The sequence below is a fragment of the Eufriesea mexicana genome, unplaced genomic scaffold (genome assembly GCF_001483705.2).
Source record: "Eufriesea mexicana isolate 0111107269 unplaced genomic scaffold, ASM148370v2 scaffold1523, whole genome shotgun sequence".
In the NCBI taxonomy this organism is placed as follows: domain Eukaryota; kingdom Metazoa; phylum Arthropoda; class Insecta; order Hymenoptera; family Apidae; genus Eufriesea; species Eufriesea mexicana.
Window position 1 is genome coordinate 881,976 of NW_016909723.1, and position 26,120 is coordinate 908,095.

The 26,120-nt window shown below is 44.5% G+C and overlaps 5 protein-coding genes across 5 annotated transcripts; all 5 read right to left on the reverse strand.

Moving 5' to 3' along the window:
* Positions 1-2,310: 2,310 nt before the first annotated feature.
* Positions 2,311-3,441, reverse strand: LOC108548488 (uncharacterized abhydrolase domain-containing protein DDB_G0269086). The gene is made up of 5 exons (XM_017901426.1): positions 3,424-3,441; positions 3,107-3,346; positions 2,833-3,029; positions 2,478-2,715; positions 2,311-2,403 (listed from the first exon to the last, which is right to left on the reverse strand). The coding sequence occupies exons 1-5, from the start codon at positions 3,439-3,441 to the stop codon at positions 2,311-2,313; spliced, it is 786 nt and encodes a 261-aa protein (XP_017756915.1).
* A 604-nt stretch (positions 3,442-4,045) lies between these two features.
* On the reverse strand, positions 4,046-6,120 carry LOC108548422 (uncharacterized). Its single transcript, XM_017901339.1, has 5 exons — positions 6,115-6,120; positions 5,526-5,988; positions 4,883-5,464; positions 4,347-4,808; positions 4,046-4,272 (listed from the first exon to the last, which is right to left on the reverse strand). Exons 1-5 carry the CDS (start codon positions 6,118-6,120, stop codon positions 4,046-4,048), a joined length of 1,740 nt encoding a protein of 579 aa, XP_017756828.1.
* Positions 6,121-7,989: 1,869 nt separating this feature from the next.
* LOC108548423 (uncharacterized) lies at positions 7,990-13,597 on the reverse strand. Its single transcript, XM_017901340.1, has 2 exons — positions 13,583-13,597; positions 7,990-12,246 (listed from the first exon to the last, which is right to left on the reverse strand). Exons 1-2 carry the CDS (start codon positions 13,595-13,597, stop codon positions 7,990-7,992), a joined length of 4,272 nt encoding a protein of 1,423 aa, XP_017756829.1.
* Positions 13,598-15,535: 1,938 nt separating this feature from the next.
* Positions 15,536-17,700, reverse strand: LOC108548424 (uncharacterized). Its single transcript, XM_017901341.1, has 3 exons — positions 17,691-17,700; positions 16,199-17,658; positions 15,536-16,120 (listed from the first exon to the last, which is right to left on the reverse strand). The coding sequence occupies exons 1-3, from the start codon at positions 17,698-17,700 to the stop codon at positions 15,536-15,538; spliced, it is 2,055 nt and encodes a 684-aa protein (XP_017756830.1).
* Positions 17,701-20,601: 2,901 nt separating this feature from the next.
* LOC108548426 (uncharacterized) lies at positions 20,602-23,226 on the reverse strand. The gene is given in 8 exon segments (XM_017901342.1): positions 20,602-20,686; positions 20,770-20,969; positions 21,078-21,473; positions 21,567-21,796; positions 21,878-22,142; positions 22,220-22,498; positions 22,719-22,879; positions 23,166-23,226. Coding segments are annotated over 8 exon segments (1,677 nt in total).
* Positions 23,227-26,120: the final 2,894 nt, after the last annotated feature.

Here is a 26,120-nt window from a genome sequence, read left to right on the forward strand (position 1 = left end):
TACGGATACTGCGAGTGCTTGCCGATGGACCGATCCTTTTTATACGCTTTCTCCCTCTCCCCTTCCCAGACGCGTGGATGATCTCTCTCTTGGAAACCGGACTTGCATGCTGAAGCTCATATCCTAGGCTGTACTAGACCGTAGGAAATGTATCCATGTCGATGTGCGTCGAAACTTGACACCGATGCCTCAAGGTGAGAACTAACTTTCCGTGTCACCGTGACTGAATCAAAGATTCCAGAAGGTAAACGATCTCGATCGGAGGAAATTAGAAGTTACGACCGATCACTGTAGTAATAGATCCGCGGTTCATTCAAGCGAACTTTCCCTGCAACGTGTGCAATTTTATTTCCGCTTCAATTACATCGATCTCCCTATCTCGTGCAAGTTCGAAGACGCAAATGTCCAGATTTCCGAGATCGTACAACTTTTGATCGAGCTTTCTCCCCAAATAACGCCGTTATCGTGTTTCGAGGTGTACGAGCAACGAGATCAAAGAGATTCTTGGTCGATCCTCCACGAGGAACCTTAACAGAATGCATCGTTGAATTTTCTAGCCATCGTGGAGCCTGGTGAACGTAGTGAACGCCTATGCTGACCGTTCGCGGTCCTCTCTACCGAGCTACCGCTGAAATCGATTTCTTTTCCTACTCGTAGATCTCTTTCTTCCGTTTTGCCTTATTTTACCTTCCCATTGCTATGAAATATTCGCGCGAAATCCAATCGCGTCGTATACGATCCAAAGGGACCAAAACAAAAGCTATAAATCACGGTACGTTTTACGTCTACGTCGATGTACCGTTCTTGGATTTCCAATGTTCGTTGTTTTACAACGCGTGTAAAATGGAACAACCGTGAATCCCTGGAAAAGTTAATAATCCGCAGTTATTCGGCGGGCAATTAAAAACTTCAACTTTTTGTAACGGAGGATGGGACGCTTTCGTGACACGGATTGTTGAAAAATTCAAGTTACGGCTAGTTTCACTGGCGGTAACGCGATCTTTCGCGCAATGAGAAAGGAAAGCAAATAAAAGTGGGTGAGATAAAAGGTAAAAAGCGAGTAAAACGAAAAAAGCATCATGGATGAAAGTATTGGTTAGTTCGGTGTGAAAGGAGAAGTATTCGCTCGTTGTAATTATCGTATCTGGCCACGAGGCAATTGTCCCTATCCTTTGGATGTATTTTCTATCTCGTAGATTCTTTGCCTTTACGTAAGAACGAGAGAGCAGCTTTTAAAAGCTTCCGCCGTGCAAATACCGAAACGAATCCAAAATCCCATTAAGCTCGCGAAATTGCAACCTCGGTGATTACGCGAAACATAGGTGCATCGGTCAATTCCTTTCGTTTCGTTCCTGCAACGCCGACAGGAAGGGCCATTATCCAGGTGAATGGTCAGGCAGCGAGTACAGAAGACACCACGCCAAGAAAGAGTGACTTTGATCGAACGACTTTCTTCTCGCGTAATTACTCCTGATTCGTAGAAGCCGAGCAGAGACCGACAGGATCGCGGAGACCGTAACGGGGTGAAAGGGAGTATTACGGATGGTCAAGGAAGAGAGGTGAGTGAAAGGATTCCGGTAGGGATACGCTCGTAGATTCGACGAGGAGAGTTTATCCAACTCGGTCGTTCTCCTGCTGTCGGCTGCTGGGCGTAGTGTTGCACGTAACTGGACACTGATATCGCATTCTTTGAACGTCGATACTATCTTCCTACGGAACGAATCACCCTGCTTACAGTCACTTTCACTCCCACTTACCGAGCAACGCGCTGCGACAAACTGCGATACCATTGTCTCGCGTCGGTCCAGGAAACGACGAATCTGAAACCGAGGTTCCTGACCTCTGCTTAGCGCTACGACTATACCGGTGAAAGAAAGCGACACTGCTCCTCCAACAAGGCTGCCTTTAACGATCCAGTTGGCGCGACATTCGACCGGCAAGTGTGTCACGATCGCGCGTCGTTAGGTAATCTTTTACGAATGCAACACGCCCGAGTGTACGTTCGACGATACGGAAAGCGATTGGCTTCTTTCAACGTTCAACGAAAACGATTAAATACAATGCGCGATGTTAAGAAAGCACAAACTGGCGCATCTGTTACTAGACTCTTATGGTACAATATGTCTGTCGGTGAAAGCACACGTAACACTTTCTATTCGCAAGGCGTCCGGCAAACTGGCCGATCAATTTTGCATAAAACAAACTTTATTTGCAACAAGTGTAAAGAATCCAACGAACCATCACCGAGTGACCATAACGGATAATACGATAATGCGTTTCCGCGCGTGTTGTTTCACGTAGGAACGTTTATCAGCCCCAAGGATGATGAGTCGGTTTTTGCAGTGCCGCGAGTTGTACAGCGTTTGCGACAGCGTTTTCCTTTGCAGCGATTATGTCTTTCTCCTGCAAATTGACGAAGGCATCGTGTACCGAGTGTCTATGTAGAAGCTCGTGCGAAGCGATCAACGGTCCCTTACCTTTGCTTCCTGCTCGCTTTGACTGATCTGCTTGTCCACGTCCAGTTTTTGCAACTCTGCAGCCGTTGCAGCGGCGTTCCTTTGAATGGCAGCAGCTGCAGCTGCTTCTCTCGCTGCAGCCACTCGTTGGGCAGCTGCGACCGCATCCTTCAACGAGGCTAATCGTTGTTGCAGAGCTATCAATTGTTTCGCGCTTGCTCTAGCTTCGAATTCAGCCGCTGACGAAATTTCTTGCGACCTGCGTGGAATTATGAAAAAGGTAAAAGTATGCAATTACATTTTTCCCCCCTTTTTTCCCCCCTTTTTTCCCCCCTTTTCTTCTTAGATAGAACTGTCACACAGCGCATCCATTTACCTCGCTGTAGCTTCTCTGGCTGCAGCTTCTTTGGCGAGAGCCACTTTCTGCTGCACTACAGCAGCCTGTTTAGCTTCTGCTACCTTTTGCTGTGCCCAATTTACATTTTGATTGGCTTCCTTAGCCTGTTGAATAGCTTTCAATACATCCGGTGTATAGGCGACACTAGGTGTACTACGACCCGGCTCCTTTAACGTCTGGGGTTAACAAGAAACACGTGTGAAGCAAAGCGGAACGCGCGTGTGTAGCGGAGAAGCAAATTAATCCGTTATACCTGAATAGCGACATCGTGTGTGGCTTGAACCTGAACTTGCGTCAACGGGATATCTGGTACTCCCGTAGGGTTCCAAGGAGCAGATCCAAAACCAGTCGGAGACCATGAACCGGAAGAAAAAATTGGCTGCACTCCAAAAAGGTCGTAGCCAGATGGTCCTAATATAGCTACGCCTCTTTTCTCTCTTTTCGATGACAATTTTGGCTCCGCGATACCGGCCAAGGCGAGAGCAATAACGATCTGCAAGTGTCGTTCGAGAAATCGCTGTCTTAATAGACGCTTAAGAGCAAGATTTTGATACATGAGATATTTGTTACCCCGTATGAGATCTTCATATCGGAAGAACCGTGGGTGGTGTTATCGATGATACTGAATTCTCAGACTCGAAGGTCCAGTATATATACAGATACCGATTCGTAAGAGAATGTCGTATCGACCAGGATACAATAGCGATATTAATTAAAGCTATTAAAAGAGAATAGAAAAATAGAAATGCCGCAACAAAATTACAAGTCTTTATTGCTTAATGACGATTGACCGCGGTAGCGTTGCTGTGCAATTAATCGCCGGAAGACTTGTTTCGAGTTCGGAAATTGATGGACCGAGGTGACTGTATCGAGAGGTATACACGTCTTCCGTGCTTCCTGTCAAACTAATCCTTAGCGCAAAAGTATCTGTCGATTTGATCGACATAACAATATCTTCGTGGCTGATTAGGTATTTGTATGGAGATGTAATAAATCGATACCTAACACTGTTTAATTCGAAACGCAAATTTATGTTGAACATATATACAAACAGGTATAACGATATAAATAACAAAATGATATTTCGGATAAAATGTATGCGCTAAAACAAATGTAAAATATAGTTACAATTTAAGTGTACTGACATATTTTGGTAATAAGGTTTCTCGCAGGTTCTAAATACCATATTTCTTTAAGGTATTTTATATCCAAAAGTTCCCTGGTACAATGTGCCTGGTATTAAGCTTGTTACGACATCGGAACTATATCCGTCAACATCTTTAAAATCTCGTGGATCCTTGTAGTACCTAAATTTATTCCCAGTTGCTTCGATCGTAGGATCATCGGATTCGTAATTGCTCACCTTCGGTGATCTTGATTCGTATTCCACTTCCGGTACTTCTTTCACATGAACATATTCTACGATCATACATTCTCGTTAACCTTTTATCGTCTCGTTGACTAAAGGTTTCTCGTCGAACAAAGATACTTACTCTGTTTCGGTGGTTCTGCTCTGTACGACGCTTCGAATTCTTCGTCAGAGTCCTTCTCGAGATATTTAGGCGTGTTCACGTCCACGGAGGTCCCTTCTGACCGTTGCCTCTCGTAACTATGCTTATCGTCGCTCTCCTCCTCCTCCATTTGCCTGTTATAAAAAGGTTTCGACGAGGTGTCCTCCGAGTGATATTTAGCCGACGGAGCTTGCTCGTCGTTATCATGGTTGCTCGATGAAGGATAATCCTGATACTTGGAACCTGGCTTTTCGTCGCTTTCCCCGCCGCGATGCCGATTCGAATACTTGCCAAACTTCTCGTCGTACTGCTTAAAGGGAAACGACGTAGAAGGCTTAAAGTTACCTTCCGTTGGTGGCGTCTTGAAATACTTTTCGGGTTTAAGTTCGTAGTCATCGTCGTCTTCCGAGTTTGCGCCGTATTGTTTCTCGGGAGATCCGTAACCTGCGAAACGAGGCTACTTTATATTTATATTTATTTATATTTATTTACACAAGAACAATCGTGTCACTACGAACCTTCGTCGTCGTCGTCGTCGTCGTTGTCGTCGTTGTCGTCGCCGCCATCGTCTTTCGGCGGCGGCGCGGGTTTCTTCTTGTCGATGATCTCAACGTCGGAGCGAATTTCCTCGGGATGACGTGGATTGTCAACAGGTTGCACAGATTGAACATGATCCTGTCCAAAGAGCAACTGCGGCTGTGTTTGAAGAGGTTGATAAGCTATCATTGGGAAGCCGCCGACAGTTGGATACACCTCTACCGTGGCGCCTTTGTATTGCGGAAATTGCGCGTTGTTTGCTACGGTCGAAATTGGGACCACTTGGCCCTGAAAACTGGAAAGTGGCGACAGAAAGGGTGCACTCGGTTGCACGTTGTTTGTCTTCGGTGTTCTGACTGCGAAATTGAACTGATGCTCTACGGGGTTCAAAACGAGTGGCTGGCTTTGAAACCCGGATAGATGCGGAGGCCCTTGACTCTTTTGCACTTGGAAAGTCGGCAATGAAGCTTTCTTGTTTTGGAACGTGGGCGCGTACATCTGCGACTCGGCGGTTTTTGATAGTGGATACGCGGTTTTATACACGGGAAGGTGATGATTCGAAACTGTGAAAAAGATTTACTCGTTTAGAGAGAGTAACGTTATAGAAGTAACGGAATATTTTACCTGCTGCTACGTTCTGATGAAACTTTGGCTGGGAATGGACACCATGTTGCTTGAACGGTTTAGGAAAATTGTCACCTGCAACTTTATAGCCAGCGGATATGGTAAATAAATTATCGGAATACGGTAATAATTGCTTGGTATTTTGAGATTCGAACGGCAATCTGCTATACGGTGGTGATTGCTTGAAAACGCCGCTGTAAACTGGTGTGCCGGCAGCTCCGATCAGAGAAGATTCCTTGATAATTTTCGCGCCTTTATGCGATACAGGTTTCGGATTACTCGTTTCGATGCTTCGTACGTATGGCCCATCCGGTTGAAATTGATGAGATTTGTAGCCTTGAGGAACATTATGACCCGTTTCGACGATTGCTCTCTTCGACTTCACGAATCTTGGAGTTAAGAAGTGACGCTCCACTCCTACAGCCGAATTCAGCGTCGATATGAAGAAAGCGACGAAAAGAATCTGCAATATGTTCAACTATGTTCAGATGGATGTTACGTTTAGGATCAATCGTTGAACGATTGTTTATTTGTTCACAAATTTCACTAAATGCGATTATCGCGAATAAAACGGACCACGAAAACGTACCAACATGTCACCAGCTTAATCGACACAGATAGACACCGATGTTTCTTCTTAACTGGCTGCGACGCCGACTTCGGGATCTTTTATATTCAGTGATTAGCGATGCGAGACAGTCGAATGGGTTTGGCTTTTCTATGATTGACAAAAAGCGTGTCGAGAAAAACCGAGTTAAGTCTCCGTAACTCTCTCTGATTGTCGATGCTTAACCGACGTGTCAACGACCTGACTCCTCGCTAATTTACGTTTCCTCACCTGCACGCAGTGAATAATTGTCGCCGCAACCGTGGCTATAATTTTCCTAATAATAACCTTCGGAGAGAGATGATTCTGTTACAATTAGTCTATTAGTTCCAGTTCTGTTGACGGAACGCGGTATTTTCCGTCGACCTACAGCACGCGTTAAATGGCTTGCAGATGGTTAAAGTTACTCGAAAGCGATGTTGGTAATTAATGCAACGTCAAAATATTTCAAAGTACGATATGACAATGGAGTTTGTCGGAAGTATATCGAGCTGGCCAATATTCATTGGTCATAGTCCTCGAGAAATTACTCGAGCATATTATTCCCTGCGGTGTCGCAGATCTAGGGAACCGTAAAAAAATTTCTTTCTAATTGCTTCCCAGCTATCATTTCCAGTGAAAGTTAAAACTCGCTGCAGTCGGTATATATTCTAGAACCAATGGGTGGACTCTGTCACAAATCGAATCTAGCACGGTTGGCGCAACGTATGCAGGAAATTGAATGAAGAATCAGCGTGTGGATAATTCGCAAGGGACAAAATCATAGGGATAGCGTGGATTACGTCGCGAACGTACTTTTTCGGCATACCGATTATTATTGCAATCGGGCAATCGCGTTGCAACGATTGCCACCTTTTTGTAGGCCAGATTGTAACCATTCCATCTGGTAGAAAATAACGTTAAAAAACCGGAGACTTTTCGAGCTGTCAGTACATGGACTTTGGGGAAAAAACTCTTCACACTTTCCTGCGCACCCCGTAAAGTAAGTGAAAATAACCCAAGGTCGATGCCAAATTCTCTCTACTATGTTACTTTCACTTCGATAACGTTGCATGCAAAACTTTTGTTGCATTCTGTTTTTTACTCTCGAGAAATTTAATTAGCGGTAATTTAATCGGTCACTGACACTGAGAAATTAAAGAAGCTGCGATGATAAACGGCAAATCAACTCGGTCCAGTACACTTTTACGATTGCTATTTGAAGAAGAGAAATTGCAAAGAAAAATCAAATTTATTTTGTTACTTTTTCAGTGAAAGTATCGTCTAAGTACAGTCCTCGACTTACATAAGTGCACAAAGATTCGAAGGGTAGACTGTTACTTTTCGTCGATCAATTTTGCCACCTTACATAATATTTTCCAGAGATAGTATCAAGAATCCTAGTCTCGTGATAGAAGTATTGGGATTAATAAAAGGAATAAACTGCATTTGCATATTTTGTTTATAAGTAATATATACAACAAACGCTAGCACCTTAAAAACAAACAATTGAAACTTTCTTTTCAGTCCCGATTCGTTTGAACGCTCTTAATACTTCAATTATAGCATACAACGATGTGTACGTGAATTTGATGCAACTCATAATCACGCGACAGTCTCTATTCGACAATGAGTGACGCGAAAAAGAATTAATTATCGATGAATGAAATACGACGCTTGTTAATCTACATTCTATCGTACCTCTCGACGTTGTTTTCCAATTTTCCATCGTCGATAAAAATATATAAAAATACGATTGTTTATACGTCTGGACTCTATAGAATAACCGGCGATTCTTTCACCTATTTCGCATTGTACAGTTAATAATGTATTGCTCGACAAAAAGAATCGATTCATTTTGTTTGTTCAAATTCAGATTCAACCCGTTCTCTTTTCGGACAGAGACCTTCGAGCGTCAGACTCGACATGCCCTAAATTCGAATACAACGTACCATCTGACATCTTATAAAAATAATCTCGCAGGGAATCGTCGTAGAATTTCTGTTGCGTTCGTTGTGTCTCGTCTTCGAAGAAGTCCTTTAACTGATCCTGGTCTCGAAAGTAACTCGGTGTATTTCCATTAGGCAGCTGTTTGTTCTTCATCATTAAGCCGAGGAAATTGTGCACCTTGGGGTGGTTGTAAATGTTCTCTTTACTGTCTACCACTTTGCGCTGTTTAGACGACGTGGGGAAATTGCTTTTGTCGCGAGACAACATGGACACGGAGCTGTAGGAATCGTACGGCGAACTTTTCCAAAAATGTCTCGAGTCGTGCGCGTTTTCGTATTTCGAGAAACCATCGACGCGAACGGGATCGATGTTGGACGCAGAAGTTTCGATACCACCCGCTTTGTGAGACAAACTACTCCTGGTATGCGATCTTGGTCCGTGGTGATGGTTGTGGTGATTGTATCTACCCGGTCCCGGTCTCTTTTTCCCTGGTTTCTCGTGGAAATGACCTTTCGAGCGATGCGAATTCAATTGCGGCGGTGTCAGGAACTCTCTGATATGTTTCGTGTCTCTGAAATCGCTGCTATATTTATCTTGATCGATAGGTCTACGGTGGCGATGCGGTTTATTATTCCCGTAATAGCCGTGGTAGGAATCGGTCGGATGATTTTTCAACATTTGTTCCAAGGCAGCCAGCAATTCATCCGGCTTCTTGCTAGGCAATTCGGTCCGTACCTTTGTCTCGCTGTGGTGCGCTTCGATCTGCTCTTTGTTTCGCTTCGAATCGGATAGCGAAGCTTTCAATCGTTGCAACTCGTTCTTCAGTTTCGTGATGTCTGATAAATCGGAAACATTCTGACGATTGTTGCCCGGTTTACGATCGTTGTTCCATTTCTGAGAGTTGTAGATCGTTTTCAGGGATTCCTTGAACATTTGCTCAGCGTAGGATTCCAAGTCGGAGCTCAACTTTGGTTTTACCAGGAGCTCGCTCTGCGCAGTGAAGGAAGGCTTAAAGAAATTACCTCCCGGTATCAGCGGAACCAAATTCAAACTTTGCTGCAGGGGTTCGCTGACGTGCAGTTTACTGTTCAAAGCGTTCTGATTTTTAACCACGTCCACGTTCGGAATGAAGTTGATGGGATTGAACACGGGTCTCTCCAGAGATTGATACGCTTTTAAATCGTTGCCGAATGCTTGATTATTCGAGCCTATTTCCGTCAGCGAGTTCACTACGTTCTGCAGGTTGCTGGATTCCGTGGTCGACGACAATATGGCCGGTCTCGCTGTAACGAAGCTGGTTGTGGTGAACATAGGAATCGACGTGGTTAAAACTGTACCCGGGTAATGCATTGTCTCGTAGGAATTTATGATCGCGGTATCTACCGGGCTCGGTTTGATATTCGGATTGACGATTTCAACGTTCCTCATACCAACGTGCGGTAAATGGGCATTCTCGATGATCCCTGGAACACCTGGTGACGCGTTTACCGTATTAATATTACTATGACTACCCACGCTGTCGAACGTTTGGTATGCGAGAGGCACGTTTTTCAGAGTCGACGCGCCATTATCGAGATCGGAGTTCTGTATCTTTTGTCGCACGAAATCCGACCCATGGATGCTCTGATGCTCTGGGAATTCTTGCTGCGTATTCGCGGATAGGCTGGTGAACGTTGGCAGGGGTTGCAAAACCGCTGGCAGCAAATGAGTCGTTTGAATGTAAGTCTTCGTTTTCGGTACTACGTTAACGTTCTTGAACGCCTGTTGATACAGTCCTCCCTGCACCTGCGGCTTAACCATTTGCTGAGTGTTGGAATTTTGCAAATAATAATTATTACCGTTGAACGTTTGCCTCTCGTCGTTATGGCCGACTGCCAGGCTCGCCGAGGCCAAAAAGTTCGTGCTGGGCCCAGGAAGCAGAGTCTTTTTGTTTTGCGAATCGGACGTTACCAGGTTGATCTTCGTAACCGGTATAGACTGCGCCGTCGGCGTAATCGTGGGCAACGTCGGGAGCGTTTGAACCTGCAAATTACCATGACTAATAGCGTTTTGGCCATGCATCCCGTGAGGGTTCACCTGAATATAATCCGAGTTTGTGACCGGCGTCTGCACCAACGTCGAGACAGTCTGCACCGTCGGCTGTGGAAGTATCAATTGCGGCACGTGGTTAGTCGACATTTGGTTCGGAGCACCGATGATCGCTGGCCGAGGCGTAGACGCGTCTTGAACATCCTGAATCGGTACGCTCTGCAAGTTGCCGTTTAAACCGGGAGTGACCGCAAAAACTGGAGCGACTGTGCTAGACAGATATTGAGGTTTGAAATTCGTCGAGAATCTATTCTGTTCGTTCATTTGCGGAAGAACCGCGTGCATCGAATTGTGGAAGCTGTTTTGGCCAAAGATAATATCGGGAACGGGCGTGGACATTCTCATTTTCGACTCGTGGCCAATCGCGTTTTCGGCAGTGCTTATCGTGCTAGCCGGTGTGCCAACCGTGCTGAGTGGCGTGGCTGTAACGATATTGCGTAGAATAGCGTTAGACACGTCGAAGCCTTGACTATTGCCAATCGCTGTTGCGTGATCGAAGTTAGTTACTGGTACCAAGTTCACTTTGACCGGAACGATGAGCTTAGGTTTTTCCAGTTGACCGACTTCGATGCCACTCGAGTGCGAAATCTCGAGATTCGGAGATATCTGATTCCAGCTATTGCTCGGCTTAAACTTGGAGTTTTGAGATTTTACGTGCCTCATTTCCGAGCCCGATAATCTCCCATCGTATCTCGCGTCCTCGTAGCTATCGTCTTGATCTCGATACCGATCATCGTCCAACCACGAATTCCCTCTTGCTCTTTGTCGGTATGGCTTCGACCTTGACGAATGATGCCTCTTACCCTGACTCTCGTATTCCGCGCTATCCTCCAAAGAGCCTCGATGTTCCTTCGGCAGCCTCTTCGAACTGTCACCGGGTCGTCTTCTGCTCTTCTGTACTCTTCTAGGTCTCTCCGTGTACTCCATGTAATCGCCGTCATCCGACGTGTCTCTCGAGTCCTCGTTGCTTCGAAATCTCCCGTTCCTGTTGTCCATCGTGTAACGATGCGACATCTCGGAGCTCACCGAGTCGATGAACCTCGAGGTTTGGAAATCGTCGATGCCGGAATCGGATATTCTAGGCGGCTGGTTAAACTGGTAATTTGCTTCAGCGACCACGACTGGCCTGGAGAATCTTTGATTCTTCGTAACTTGAGGCGAAGAAGGAGGAACCATGCCGTACGAGTGATCTTCCTTCGTCGGATCGTTCTTCGAGAAGGCGTTCACCTCCTGATTCGTCCTTGGGAAGGACGACCCAGTTGGCCCGTTTATCATTCCTCCAGTCGCGCTTTGTTCGCGACCGTCGTAGTTCGGGACATTTTCCTGTTGATAATTGCTTGCCGCTTTCTCTTGATCGCGACTCTTCTTTTCTTTATCCTTCGCCGAGGTGCGAGGATAATAGTAGCTGTACAAAGTACCCTCGCTGTTATTTTCTGGGAAGACTATCCCGTAATTTCCCACATAGTCTTCCATTTTTTGTCCCTTCCCGTAAGTTTTATGTTTCGACGAAACTTTAGTCCTCTCATCTTCGTTTTCGTTGGAATTCGCTGGTTCCTCGTATAACTGCGGATAATTAGCTACCTCTGGTGTATCGTTGCCAACTTTCAGCAGCTCGAACTCGTTCTGATTGCCTTGGAACTCGAACGATCTGCGGTTCAAATTCGGGAAATTCAGAAATATTCTCGCTTCCGTGGAATAAGCAGGATCATTCTCGAATTTATCCACTTCTCGTCCATTCGTCTCCTTGTCGTCGCTGCTGCTTGAATTTTCCCGCTCGTCCAAAGAGTTGCTCCAAGTAACGTTAACCGTTTCCAGAGGGAAGAACGTAGTATCTGGCTGAGAGGGCGGTAGATCAAGCGGCGATGACGACGAAGACTCCATCATAGGCATGAACCCGTTTGAATTTTCATAGTGCACCGTGGTATCTATCATGGATGTTATCAGTTGATTTCGAAACTCCTGCTTTTGTTTGGAATTCTCCGCGTTTTGCTCCACGTTCTCCGACGCAGTTGCAATCTGATCGAACGCCGCTTCATCTCGCAGGTCCGTGCTTCCTGTTCCTATTACGTGCGGCCAGCTCAAAGATAACAGAACAACCTGCACCGAATACGAACTTGTTAACAATCGAAAACAATCGTTTCCATTTCGCTAACAGAACGATTAAACCTCTCAATATCGGTCGCGATGCGATCACGGTCGATATACGCGATGAAGCAAAGTAGCAACGATCGTATAGAAATTCGGTTGTAATGGCTGGACGAATTATTCGCGTTAAATGTACCAAGTCGATTTATCGAACGCGCTTAATAACGCGCAGACTCGTTTGGAAAAAGTCGATGCGTCGGTCTTGGAAGAAGAAAGCGCACCGATTATCGTGAACTTGAGATAATATCAAAGCTAAACGGAACGATCGGTGAAAATAAGCGGCAGTCAGGGGGCTGACCTAGAAAAAAAAAGAAAAAAAAAAAAAACAGACTAGAAAAGTAAAATGCGAGAGGCATGCGTATGTGCTATGACAGTCAAGGTCTGAATGTGCACGGAAGCAAATCCTCGGAAACTTTCTCACCGATGCGCAAAGGCCGGAGTTTAGTAGAATCTCTTGGAATTCCAGTGATCACTGCGAGAAGACCATTTGTAAGAGTAATATATAGAACGAGAAGTAACTCCGGTCTCGCATAGAAGCCGCTAGTGGAAATTCTCTTTAATGTACGATAATGAAACTGGGCGCAAACCGTTTCGTTTGATGTTTCACAACAATAATTGAGGATGTAAAGAGAAACAATCACGGTTAATAACGAGTCGCTTTCAACGGGGTAGAATTGCCCCTAATTGCCATGGAAACGTATCAGTGGACTATGTGACGAGCGATAAATTTCGTTCTACTTTCGAGCGTACCAAAATGGACCGATGTACGGGCTCAAAAGAAAGTAAGACCTTTCCTTTAATTGGTTAACTCAAACGGGAGGTAAATTAGGGAAAACTGCGACGTCGAAATACGAAGAAAAAGAGTGCCTCGATTCCACTGATCGGTATGCATTTAAATACACGCCGTAAATTTTTATCGATATTTTATCTCGAATTCGTAGGATAAATACGAGACAGCGCGTCGTATAGTTGCTACTTCTATATCGAACTTTAACCTGTTCGCAAATTCCCCGTATTTTCTATCGTTTTTCTCATCCTCGTGCGAAAAAGGGAAAGCGATAGAACGAATCGTTAGGATTTAAAAATTGGTCGCGGAATAGAAGCACGATTTTGTTCATCGCGAATCGAATAGGTTGCTCTCCTTGGTGGCAACAGGGTGATATTTGTCACAAAAATATGGGAGAATAGCACTGATTGGCGAAATCGGAGACGCTCGTGCATCGATCGTCACAAATCACACAAAATCGAATGGGCACTTGTTGTGGAAAACCTGTGATCGCGTACTTACAAGGTAAAAGAACATTTTCCTAGCCGGTGCAGGGGCGAGCACTTTGTGTTTGCCTTCTAAAACAGAAAACCACGATTAAGGTGGACCGAGTATCACTGAGCTTCACGTTGAACACATTGATCGCGACCACGGGTGTTTCTCTGAGTTTCTATAATCCGAAAGACCTTGCGAGGTGGACCTCCACGCGAGAACTGAGCCACATAGTAGACACGCGATTTTCTTTATACACTCCGGTAGCCAAGTGAAAAATATCGTTCTAAATATTATCCTACAGTCCACCAGCCGGAGGATACTTTCATTCGCGACACGCGACCATCGCTGGGAAATTGTTGTCCGTGCGAGTGCAGGATGCGACCACCCATCATTATCTCGCGAGCCACGCGAATTTGCTGGGAAAAGAAAAAAAATTGGGTTGCCCGATGGCATTGCACTACGAGATCCACTGATATTTAGTTCAATTAATTGCAATTAGCCATAATGATACAGGAAACGTTGATCATTTTTGTTCCTCTGATTAATCGTCTACGTTCTGCTTGCGAGCTTTGTTTTCCAAGCTGGCCCCGAATAGCTTCGGAAAGCTAATACGTTTCGGACGCCAGTTAAGGCTAGGATCGAAGCCATCAGATATAAGGAGACCGCAATTAGATATTGCACAAAGTATAAAAGATTCGCCTGGAATGGTCAGTAGTTTCCCGGCTGCATTTTATGCGCTCTGAAACACACGCATTATGCGCAGCGCGCTCACTCCTCCCGATGCAACCCGTCTTACACGATAGAAACGACGGCTGGTGTCGGTGTGCCGCGATGATACTGCGCTCGAGCATTCTTTGCTGTGTGCAACATCGTACTCGCAATCGCTACAGTTTAATGCCTTGTGTCTAATTGCCGTGCTCTGCAGATATGCGGAGATATTATCGTTGCCTCTCGTTGTGAAAACGTGGAATTAACTGCGCCCTACGATTATCGTGGTTTCAGTTTGTTCATCTACGCTCAACAGATAATTAATGCTAATTACCTTCCTCTAGCAACCGAGCACCTGTTCATCTTTCTTCTTCTATGCTTTTCGGCAGACGAGAAGAATTACTCCAGCGCTCGCTACCATTTAGATCGCGATCTACGGTTCGAAACAACGTCGATGATGATGTCGACGTCGACGTTGCGAAGAATGCGTTCCAGGCGTCTCGCGTACGTCGAAGGTACGCGTTGTTGAATTTGCATTTCGCACCGTACATGGCAGAATCGCTGAGCGAAAGAAGAGTTTCCATTAGAAATTTCCCGTTTTTACTTTTCTTCGATTTTCTAGATTAATTGCGCCTACGCAAATTAAACAGCAACGATAAATCGCAGTTAATTACCATCCGACTGATATCGCGATACGAAGGTCTTAAGGAAGCCATTATCGGAGACACCTCGCGTGGCGGCTGAGAGGAATGGTAAAAGGGGAATTGAAAGTAACGAAGATTAAAGTAGCTTTATATCAGCAGCGCGTGGAAATAGCGTTGTACGATGCGATAAATATCGCTAATGATCTCATTAAAACAGGTTTAAAGGAAATAAAATGCACGTTCGTTTAAATACGTATTTTATTTAATTAGATAGGAATGTATATAAAAGCGTAAATGTATTGCTTCGTACCGGATCCTTAAGAGCTACGTTTATAAGGTACCTTCTTGAAGTGAAAAATTTGGTCGATCGGGTAGGCTAAATTTCGAAGCAATGGTCTGCTTCGAGCACGATTTCACTCGACCAAGCTTCGAGCGTCGGTACGTACGGTACATCGCGTAGGTTTATTGCACAATCCCGTATTAAATACTACCGAATGACTGTCTTTGATCCAGTGGATCGTATTCTCTTCAACTTCAATGGCACAAAGCGTCATACGAGATAATGGTAAATGTGCCGGGTAGCTTTCGCGTGAATTTCCACTTTTACTTTTCCTGTTCGTCGGGAATTTTAATTCTTAGCCTTGTACGCGGGGAATCTCGGATCCTCTATGATCTGAACGCTTTTCGTTTTCTGCCGGCCGCTCGGACGTTCCGCGTACTGGCCGCTAACGAAGTCTTTCGAATTGTCCAAGCCGCTCGCTTCGTAACTCGATTTGCCTATGTACGAATTTGAATCGTAGCTTGGTGTCTCTCGTGCGTCATCCTGCGTCAGTCGAATCAAATCCAGAACAGGACTCTTGTTGGGTTCGAAGGCCGGACGCTTCGAGAAGCTTTCCGTTCCGAGGACGTACGTGGACGGTTGAGCCAATTCTTGAATGCTCTTCGCGTACTGCACCAGGTACTGTTGCAGCAGAGCTTTTAAATTAATGTTCTGCGTGGCTTTGGTTTGAATAGGCGAGGCGCCGTCCACTCTGAGTATAATCACCGGTATCAAAGAGTTCCCGGCTTGCACGAACGTCGGACGAACGTTGAGAATGGACGAAGGATTTCGGATGTACTCGGAGATGGACGGGTTGTAACTCAGTAGATCCGAATATCGAAGATCGGAGTAGCTGTTTAGGTCGTTGTTGTTGAAGCCGTGCTTCTTTGGTTCCTCGTCCATCGAGAGTATCTTATCCAGATAACTCTGTACCCGAGGATCCTGTTTGGGCATGTTTCGCGAGGGACGCACGGTGGAGGAACCGAAGATGGCGTCGCCAGACGTGGTGACATTTAGGACCGATTCCGGCGAGTAGGTGGACGTGTATTCCGGATTCGCGCTGTTCGTCATGTACCTGGACGGTGGTCGCTGATATCGCGAGTTGATCTTGGAACCGCTCGGGCTAGGTCTCGTTTTCCCGGATGAGAGCGAAGACGAGAAAGAGTAAGGCGGTGCCACATTACCGCTGGGTTTTCGTTGTTGCGCCAGGTTTACATTTTGTCGCTGGGTCACTAAATTCTGATAACCGAGCCGGTACACTTGTTGCTGGGGTAAACTCGACGACAAGGATTCGGCGGAAACGAATGGGTTTGGCTCTCGTCCGGTCGGATCGGGAACTATGGGAAATTGCACCGGCCCTTGCGAAAGAATACTATTTTCCGTAGAGCTGCTCTCATAGATCGAATGAGCAGCCTGGGATTTGGTGGGCTGCTGCGTCAAGGATTGCGGATATTCGGAATAAGTTTCAAAAGTTCGAGGTGGCATGTCGGATACTCTACCGTCCGGATACTTCCAAAAAACTTTCTTCTCGTAACGGATTCCATCTTCCAAAGTGTACTTTGGACCATTGGAGAACGACGAGCCAGCGGTTGGAAAATTAGAATTGTAGTTTAGTGGACTGAGCGTAGAGGACTCGACGCTGTGAGAGACGGATCCGAAACCATGGGAATTGATATTGGATTGAATATTCTGCCTCTGGCCTGTATAAGTCTGCGAGTTTCGATTGTACTGGAATGGCTCTGCCGTAACATAGTTTAACGAACTCCTCTGTGAATTCGCAAAGTTCTCCGGACTAGGAGTTACATATGTGACTGTCTCTGTGACGCTAGCAGCCAAAGGTGATTGCATCGTAGTTGAGACATCGTTGTTCCTATATCCCGAATTTTGAATGACGAACGAACTGACTGGCGTTCTCGATGTGGTAAAGAAGTTTTGATACGATTCGGAACTTGCAGCGGCTTTTTGCGGCTTCGTCCGTAACCCGAACACGGACTGGGGTTTCGTTGACTGAGCAACGTTCGAATATCGAAGATCCGTTTGAGTCTGACTTTGCAGATTAATGTCAGAGAACGACATGGCGAAAGGGTTTTCTCGTATATCGAACTGTCGCTTTGAATTGGCAGGCAGTACCCTCTCGATTATCGTTTTTGGCAAAAATGGGCTGATGGATTCTTCTATGCTGACCGTTGTTCCCGTCTTTCCCGCCGGGAAGTAGTAATTATATTTCCTCATTTGCACGGCGTTCTTGTCCAGACCATAACCGAGGCCGTTGTTCACCGTACGCTTCGACTTTTCCTCGGAAGTGACATTTTCGTCGTCCGTACCGTTGCCAAAGTCCAACAGAATTATCGGCGGCAAAATCGGCAATTTGTCATCCACCTGATCGTCCATCTTCGAATCGGATACCTTCGAGACGTCATCGTCGATGTCGGCTAAGCGGGGAGCATCGGTGATAGACTCGTACGTCTGAGCATCATCGGCATCGGTGGGTAGAGGCTTTCCAAAAACGTTCATCGACCAAAGGCCAATTACGAGAATCGTGGCAATCTGAAAGCAACGAACAAAGTGTGAAAAATCAACGAATTCGTTTAACGAACACGTGTAATAACGAGAGAAGCTGATCATCGATCTTACAGCTCGATGCTCCAGTAATGATAATGTTACTTTCACTTTCCTTCCTTTACCTTCTCCGAACGCGCACACGTGACGTATCCTTTTACTCTTATCTCGAACGTTTAGCGAGAGAACCAATAGTTATTGAGGGGAAATCGCGCTTTCTTGCGCGATAAGTATTACGAGGGTTGACCTTGCAGAAAAAGTGCGAATTTCTACAAGGTCACAGTTGAAACCGAACACCCGTTTGGTAAGCGAGAAGAACGTGTTTTATACGGTGCGCACTTGCGATTTTCACCGCTTTCTTCGACATATATATATACCTTGAGGCATATTCTCTTCGACTCGAACTCCTATACCGGGTTTGTCTCTCGTTCCGAATACGCTGCAACGTTAACGATCTCGTAGAAACGACCACGAAAATTGCGTAAAGCGCGTGAATAACGCGCAGTTTACGCTTTTGCATCTTGGCTAATTGTCATATTTGATTTTGGAACCATCCAACCGATACCCTTTCGTAAGGAGAAATGTTCCTGCGATGGTCAGACGCGAGCTACGCATCATTTTCACCTTAGTTTATCTTTTTACCAGGTAGGAAATCAACCGTTACCTAATAACGAACGGACCGAGTGGATTTTATGACAGCTCGAGAGCCGCTGTTCCTCGAATACCATCAAGCACTTTCACTGACTTGCTCAAGAGCATCTGCCACGATTACTCTGCCGGACCTGCGCGACCGTGGATGGAAGAAAATAAGAAACACTTTCTCCCTAATGACCGAGTCAAAAGAGTCTCGATTGGCCTGTCGACGAAAAGAATTCGGTCGTATCAGCGACAGAAATGGCGGATCATTCTGCGTGCATTGACACAACGGTTACTCAATTTACTTGCTTCGTTTGTTTAATATCGTTAGCGAGGATTGCCGGTAAACGAATAATCCGCGAAACGAACGTTTCAATTAGGCAATTATCAGCGTGCAATGATCGTTCGATTACGCGATTATCAGCGGAATGATCGTTACAATTACGCTCGTTGGCTGCCCTGCGAGAGCTTGTACGAGCCGGGACGAGATAAGTCGACGAACGTAGCAACGCATACGAATAACGCCATTCGTATTATCGTTAGAAAGATTCGGTGGCACTAACAAGGGTAATCCCTCGCGAACGAGATAAGGTAAAAGCTATATTCCGCTCACGTAAAACTATTATTCGTCCACCCTACCTAATCTGGCAATTTGTATCTCTTAAGCAACTGTTTAGATGAACGAGATTACCGGTGTAACGATGCAAGCGTCTAGCGTGGCTTTGCCATTTTCGAAAAATTATCCAAGTGAATATACACGCGTAGGAATATGACAGGCGCAGGAGATAGGATTAAAATAACGAGAAGGCGTACTTACGTGTATCACGAATATCCTCATGGTGACGGTCGACCTTAAACTTGTGCGCTTAGCGGTCTTCTCGCTATTTGGAACTGATGAAGCAGTGGCAGCTACATCCCACCTTATATGCCTTCGCCTGAACCGCGAGAGGGACACCACGATTATAGTTTCACCGCCGTAACACGCTAGCATTCCTCATCCGATACATATGGAAAGACACCTTCCAGTAGCGTAGCGACGTTGCTAGCACCGTGTGCTCATCCTCGGTCAATATTTCGACACCGCGACAGCTGGCACCCTGGTGTAATTCCCTGTCTCCGCGTGATTAAACAGACAATTAATTACATCTGAACGCGACGTATATTTTTCTTTTCGCCAATTTCGACGCGGGAGACAAATCGTCCCAGATTTAATAATTCCTCGCAATTACGCAAATTTTTGAGTTCGTCCGTTAAAGGTCGTGGGAAGTATTCAAAAGTTCTTAACGTACGGTTTTTATTATATCGCCGTTCGTGTGTGTTAATACGCGTACACGTGTGTTAATAAGAAAGAAAGGATAAAATAAAATTTTTACGACACTGCGAGCAATTTCAAAAGGCTACACCATTGGGTTCTTTCTTCAGCATCCGCTTTCTCATTTTGGCACGTCGGTATACGCATAAACAAGTTTATGTCTCCACCATTACCATGTGTCAACGACTCTCTATTAGAGTACGTAACGGTATGGGTAATGCTTTTATCGTAATTATACTAGCGCCATAATTAAAGAAATGAACTAATAAATTAGCCAATATCGAAAAATGATTAGTTCAGTAGAAGGAAACGAACGTTTTAATTTTGACGTTTAACGGTTCTTACTAAATTTTATCGTGTCCGTTATTTATCCGGCTCACGAATCGCGATTATGTCTCATTTATTCGCATTCGAGAGAGATTTAAATGTATAATGTTCGACGACTTTATTCGTACCGTGAATTTATAAATATAAGAATTCAATTCACGGTTACGTGGAAATACATTTTTCTCCCTCGAACTGTTTAAAAAGATTCAATCGTAATCTGTTCGATTGCTATACTTAACGTGGTTCGATATATAAAACAACGTTTTGTTTAGTAAGAATTTATTAAAAAGTATAAAACGTACACCCATGGGTATTTGAAAGAATAGAAGAAGAACGGTATTAGGTATAAGTATGACATTTATGCTTGTGATTTAACGATGAAAGACTAGATGCGATCACGCTTCTCATTCTCGACGGCATGTCTTTGCTTGTTTCTGAATTGCTCTGAACGTGGATATATCCCTTAACGATATTACCCTTTCTACTGACCATCATGCACGACATTCCTCAATTGTCAGGCGAGATGAAAACCTATTATGCGTCAATTCATTTTATGATTCTTGTATACAAAATTTTCTTTCGATGGAAGAAAGCCGCCTTCCAGCTTTATCGGCCTCTCTTGATACCTGTAACGATCGTGTATCAGCAGTGTCGAGACGAAGAAAATTTTGTGTACGCGCGTGGAATAACGTAACGGATGATCTCGTACCTGACGGTGTCATGAGCAGCGATTAACTTGCTTGGGACATACGAATCCAAGAGTGACCTAGGCTCGGTAGAAGCTACGTGATTTTGCTCCGGAAGAGGTTCGTTCTCCACGGAAACAGATGGCAAAGGTGGAGCGTCGAATTTAAAGTCCTGCGAAGCTTTCTGAGGCGCCTTCAAATCGGTGTTGGGACTTTCCGGTTCCTGTTACGATACATACATTTTTATAGCGGAAGGTATTAGCCGAGAAGAAACTTCGGACGTTCTTATTGCGATATCAAATTCCATTTATTTTCTCGCATCGCTACCAACCTTGACGTAATTCTGAGTCACGCTCTGACTGCTCTGCTGTCCCAGAACTTGATTCGGTACCTCATCAGTAACTGGTTTCTCGGATTGCAACTGTTCAGGTGGCGCCGTGTATTTCACGTTTCCTGGCAAAAAATTGTCCTGATCGTAGCCGGATGGACGCTCGTAAGCGTCGCTGTAAACTGGCGTAGCATGCATGTAAACCATTGCTGGTAGCGCGTACACTAGCTGAGGAACGTATTGCGGCAGTACCGGAGCAATCTTTGCTTGAGTGTACAAAAATTGCCTTCCTTGAGCAGCCGATTGGTCTTGCGTCGCGTAAATTGGTGCTCTTGATAACGAGGGGTTAACGTATTTCTCCGATAAAACAGGGCTTGACGAGACAACGCTCTTCGATACCTGAAACACCATTCGTTTGGACATCGATTCTGCAAAAGTTATTTAGCTACGTACAGGGTACTCTTTGTAATATATATTCGATCGGGTATTGACCTTAGGCGTGAAAGTGATCGGAGCTGTATTATATTTTGCATCGTCCGAGTTTTGATAACGTGTCATCACGGAATCTATCGGCTTCTGATTCATCGTCGAAGTGTACAGGGGGATCGATATGTGGTTGGTTGATGCTGTGGTTAATTGAGGTGCAGCGCCTTTGCCAGGATTTACGTCCAAATTGGGGTAATAATTCAAAATGTGCATGGTGGGGATGTCGATGAATAGCTCTACAAAAGTATAATTTAGTATCAAACACGTTGGAATGGAAATTATACGCGCTGTTTATTATTCGTCCGTATCGTCGATACCTTTGTTCGTATTCTTCGCATACTTTGCCGACACCGCCTTTTGCTGAACAGTCTGCAACTGATTACCGACACTCACTTCTGGTTGGTAAGTCAATAATTGAGATTGAAAGACATTTGGTGGGTTTCCTTTTGGAGGTACTGGTAGCTGCTGTTTGTATTCGTTGTAACGCCGTAGGAATCGTTGCCACAATTCGTTAGGCATGATATTATGTATGACGTTGCTTTGTTGTGGAAAAGATTGTTCCTTCACGGCATACCTGTGTGGCTGAACGTACGATTATGATACTTACTGGATAAAAATGAATCGCATAAATTCCTGATAATACGATATAACGTAATCACTGGTATTTATTTTCACAATAAGAAATACTTTACATTTTGCAACGTAGAAGGTGTTACGTATGAAACAGGCGAATTATTTGGCATATGATATTGGTTTGGCATTTCGAACTGCTGCTGTCCAAATTTCGGCTTCGTTTGGTATCTCGCTTCCTCGGATCGCATATTTCCATATTTCGATAGTCCTTCCATCCTCAGGTTGTCCCTTTCTATGTCCTCCAAGTTGATCTCCTGTTCCCCATACGTACCGATGTACAGCAGACCTAGTATCAAATAGAATTTCTGCAAAACAATCAGAGTACCATGTAACTCACAAACTATACGTTTTTCTCTTGTCTTTTGATATAGATTTACTCGAATAAATGAAAATTTGAAATTGATTAAATTTGCAATCGTATCGATAATCAATCATAATCGTGTTAATATTTCTGACAAACGCTGTAGCTGTTATTTAAGTCGATATATGTGCTCCTTAACCATTGCAACTACTGGTAAAAAATACACTTGCATCAGGATACACTTTCACTGCTCGCGAAGTTCTGGGTAAACATCCAGCATGAACCACTCTTTTATACACTACGCCAGGATGTAGTCCCTCCGGGGGAGGACCACTCCCGTAAGCAAGTATACCGCAAGTCAACGGAAAAGTAAGAGTTTCTCTTCCTGGTTCTCATATTAATTTTGATGCAACATTATCAAAGTAGCACAACCTATGGATTTCATTTTCAAAAGTTATCGAATTTCTAAATCGGAGAAATTTCATTCGGGCAGTCGACGACGAAAAGGATATACGCGTCATAGTTTCGGTAGCGTAATTATTTCCAAATAGAAAGACACTGTTTTCGAAAATACTGTCGAGGGTTCAAAGCACTTACCATTTCGCTTTAATTTCAAGATACGATCGCGACCCGAAGATTCCAGCTCTACTACAAAACCAATGTAGATTCACCTTCTCTTATATAGCCTTTACCCCTACCAGCAGTGTGTATGTATATCTTGACGGGGCACATTTCACTCGTGGATCATAGCGTCTTTAGCGGCCCTCCTGGACCACGTGCGAGGAATACCAAGAGGACTCGGGTGGAAGTAAAGGGATTGTTTTATCCCTCTCGAGGTTAAAGTTTATGGAACGTGCCGCGAACAGAAAAAGAAAGAAAGATCTCGAAATTCGAATAGTCGTACCAAAAGATGACAATTGACCCTACGACAAAACGACGATATTATTTGAGGAATTTATTCGAAAGTTAATTTCGTTAATCGCAGTGGATAGAGAACCACGTTTCGATGCAGCGAACAGGATTATAAAATAAATGCACCCCTTATCGGTTCTAAGAGATATCGGTTTTCTAATTTCCAGTTCTTTGTCGATTGATATACATTTCTCACGATTACAATCGACGATAATTACCACAGACGATTAATTTGAGAAAAACAAGCGTTATTAGACGTCAAGCTGTTAGAACGAATCGAAGAAAAGTGAATGGAAACGGGTATACACCGCGTGGGGATCGGAAACTGGTCATTAAATAGATCTTTCTAATTTCCACCCGGACTAATCCATGCGAAATGCATTGTCAACGGAAGACGGTGTACTAAACGACTGTCGCGGCCCGGTTCGAGCCAGTAATCTCCTTGTAAATCGTTCCAAGCTTTCCTATACAAAGTTGTATTAATTGCTTTGCCAGTTAATCGGTTCATTAGTCTGCTAACGAACTGAAATTGTTCTTGGCCTGCAGTCGATAACATCTGAGGAAGATATCACGGAAAATATAACATGGCAAACCGTGTATCTGTATTTCGTAAATACGTCGCGAATATGCCATTCGTAAAGAGAGGAACGATTTATCGAGAAAAACTTTTACGATTCTCCATTTACGAATTACAATATAGCCTGTTGCATTTTTCATGCAGGGTAAGAAGTAAGAGGAAACGAAGCGAAGAAGGGGGTACTTTGCGCGAACAATCGAAGGGTGCGTTCAATGTATTCAAGAAGAGACTTAATGATCGTGGAAAACGACCCTGAAGCTATTGTTTCGGAATTTTAATGGAGCTGAAAACGAATAATCTGCACGATTTCCTATCAAAGAACAAAACGAAAATAACGTGTCCCGGCGGATTTGTGAATGAGTTAAAACGAATCTTTGATTTAATAGAGATAAAATTGATCTCGTACACGAGAGAAATTTACAGGAAGGCGACGCAAAATGTATCTGCGCACGGAAGAAACCTGAAAGAAAAAGAGGCAGATTAGTTTTCCCTCTCGGCGGCCTTGGAAAAATTTGTTTGCAATTAACGGAAGGAAAGGAGATCTCGCAGAGTCCATCAATCTCTTTGTCGATCTTTCTCCCTGCACGGAGCGATGCGTCATTGAGACTCGCATTTCCGTAGACCCTTTTTTCCAGCTACGAGTACAGGTACGAGTACACGTATTCGTTGAAGAGGAAAAAAGCACTTTCTATCCGCATTCTGGGTGTGGAAGCAAGGAGAATGATCTAATAAATGATGACCGTCTTACTCGTACATACAGTCGAATTATCTTCAATTAAAACGAGGAACTTTCTCGACAGTACAGTGGCGACGTACGCAGCTTGACAGTTCAGGGATCGCGATTTCATCGAGATACGGATACAGGTGAAGAAGATGCTCGGTTCCTAGAACGATCCGTATGCTCGTTTACAGTTCGTAAGGTGATCGAGAGGTCGCTGAAACTTTGAGATCTAATCTTGGAAGCATAGTAACCTGGACCGCGTGAAAATACATAGCGATTCGTATTCCCTCGGAGGGGAATAGTTTATCCTGCGCAGAGGCGAAAGGAATCGCATAAATAGAAAGACAGCGATGAAATTCAAACGAGTAATTATGCTAAGATTGTACGAACAGAATCCGAAGTGGTTGGTTTTAAAGGAAAGGCAATTAGAAGCTTTATAGCATTATGGAAGTTCGCAGAACTCGAAGGAAGTTGCTGCAAACAAGAGCCGACGAAGGAGCGAAGGAGGAAATAATGGCGCGGAGCTTTCAACTTACCGTGTATATAAGGGACCGAGGTAAAACCCAGGTACGAGAAAGTAAGAGGCCAGGCTCGTCCGATTTTATTTTCGACCTCCGGCATACTCGTCGGGAATGCGAAAAATAAAGCAAAACACTGGAACACGCCACTCTCTCTCACCTGCCGCGATTTTCGATACGAGCGATTCCGTTGAATCGCAATCTCACTTCCCCTTTCCATTACCGCGCCCAAACGATCGACCGAACGTTGTCGAGATCCGCATCATTTCCTTTCATTCGCGGATCGTTACCTCTGTCTCCTCGCGTTTCCATCTCCAAACGATCGATACCGATCGAATCGAACCGTGCTCGGTTAACATTCACCGATCTACGCCTATGGCAAGTCTCGACTCGAACCTCGCGATATTTAGACGTCGTTATGGCCCAATTGTTCTTCCAGTTGGAAGGTTATCGTACAGAAAGATGTTCGCGAAATTGTCACCGGCGTCGGGAATTAAATTTGAGAAACGGGACGTCTGCGTCTAGAGTGCAGGGATAAAGGAGAAAGGAGAAAACTTTGGTGAAGAAAACAACAACAATATTTTATTACTAACAATGTCAAAATGGGTACAAAATTTACATATACGTAGGATGCAAAAGTCTCATAAGTAGAAATACCGACGTGATTCATCACCGGGTGAGGAAGGTCGCGACATTAAAATTCTTTCGAATTAAAAAACGAGTAGAAATTAGTTTCCTACGAGATTTGGCACCTCGCGCTATCTCCCGCGAAAGTATATAATTTTCTGACATAAATTAACATTCGTCGCGACGATACACTGGCGGAAATCGTTATGAATATAAAGTAAAAGTAGTACATTAAGAGAAAAAAAAAAAAAAAAAAAAAAAAAAAAAAACT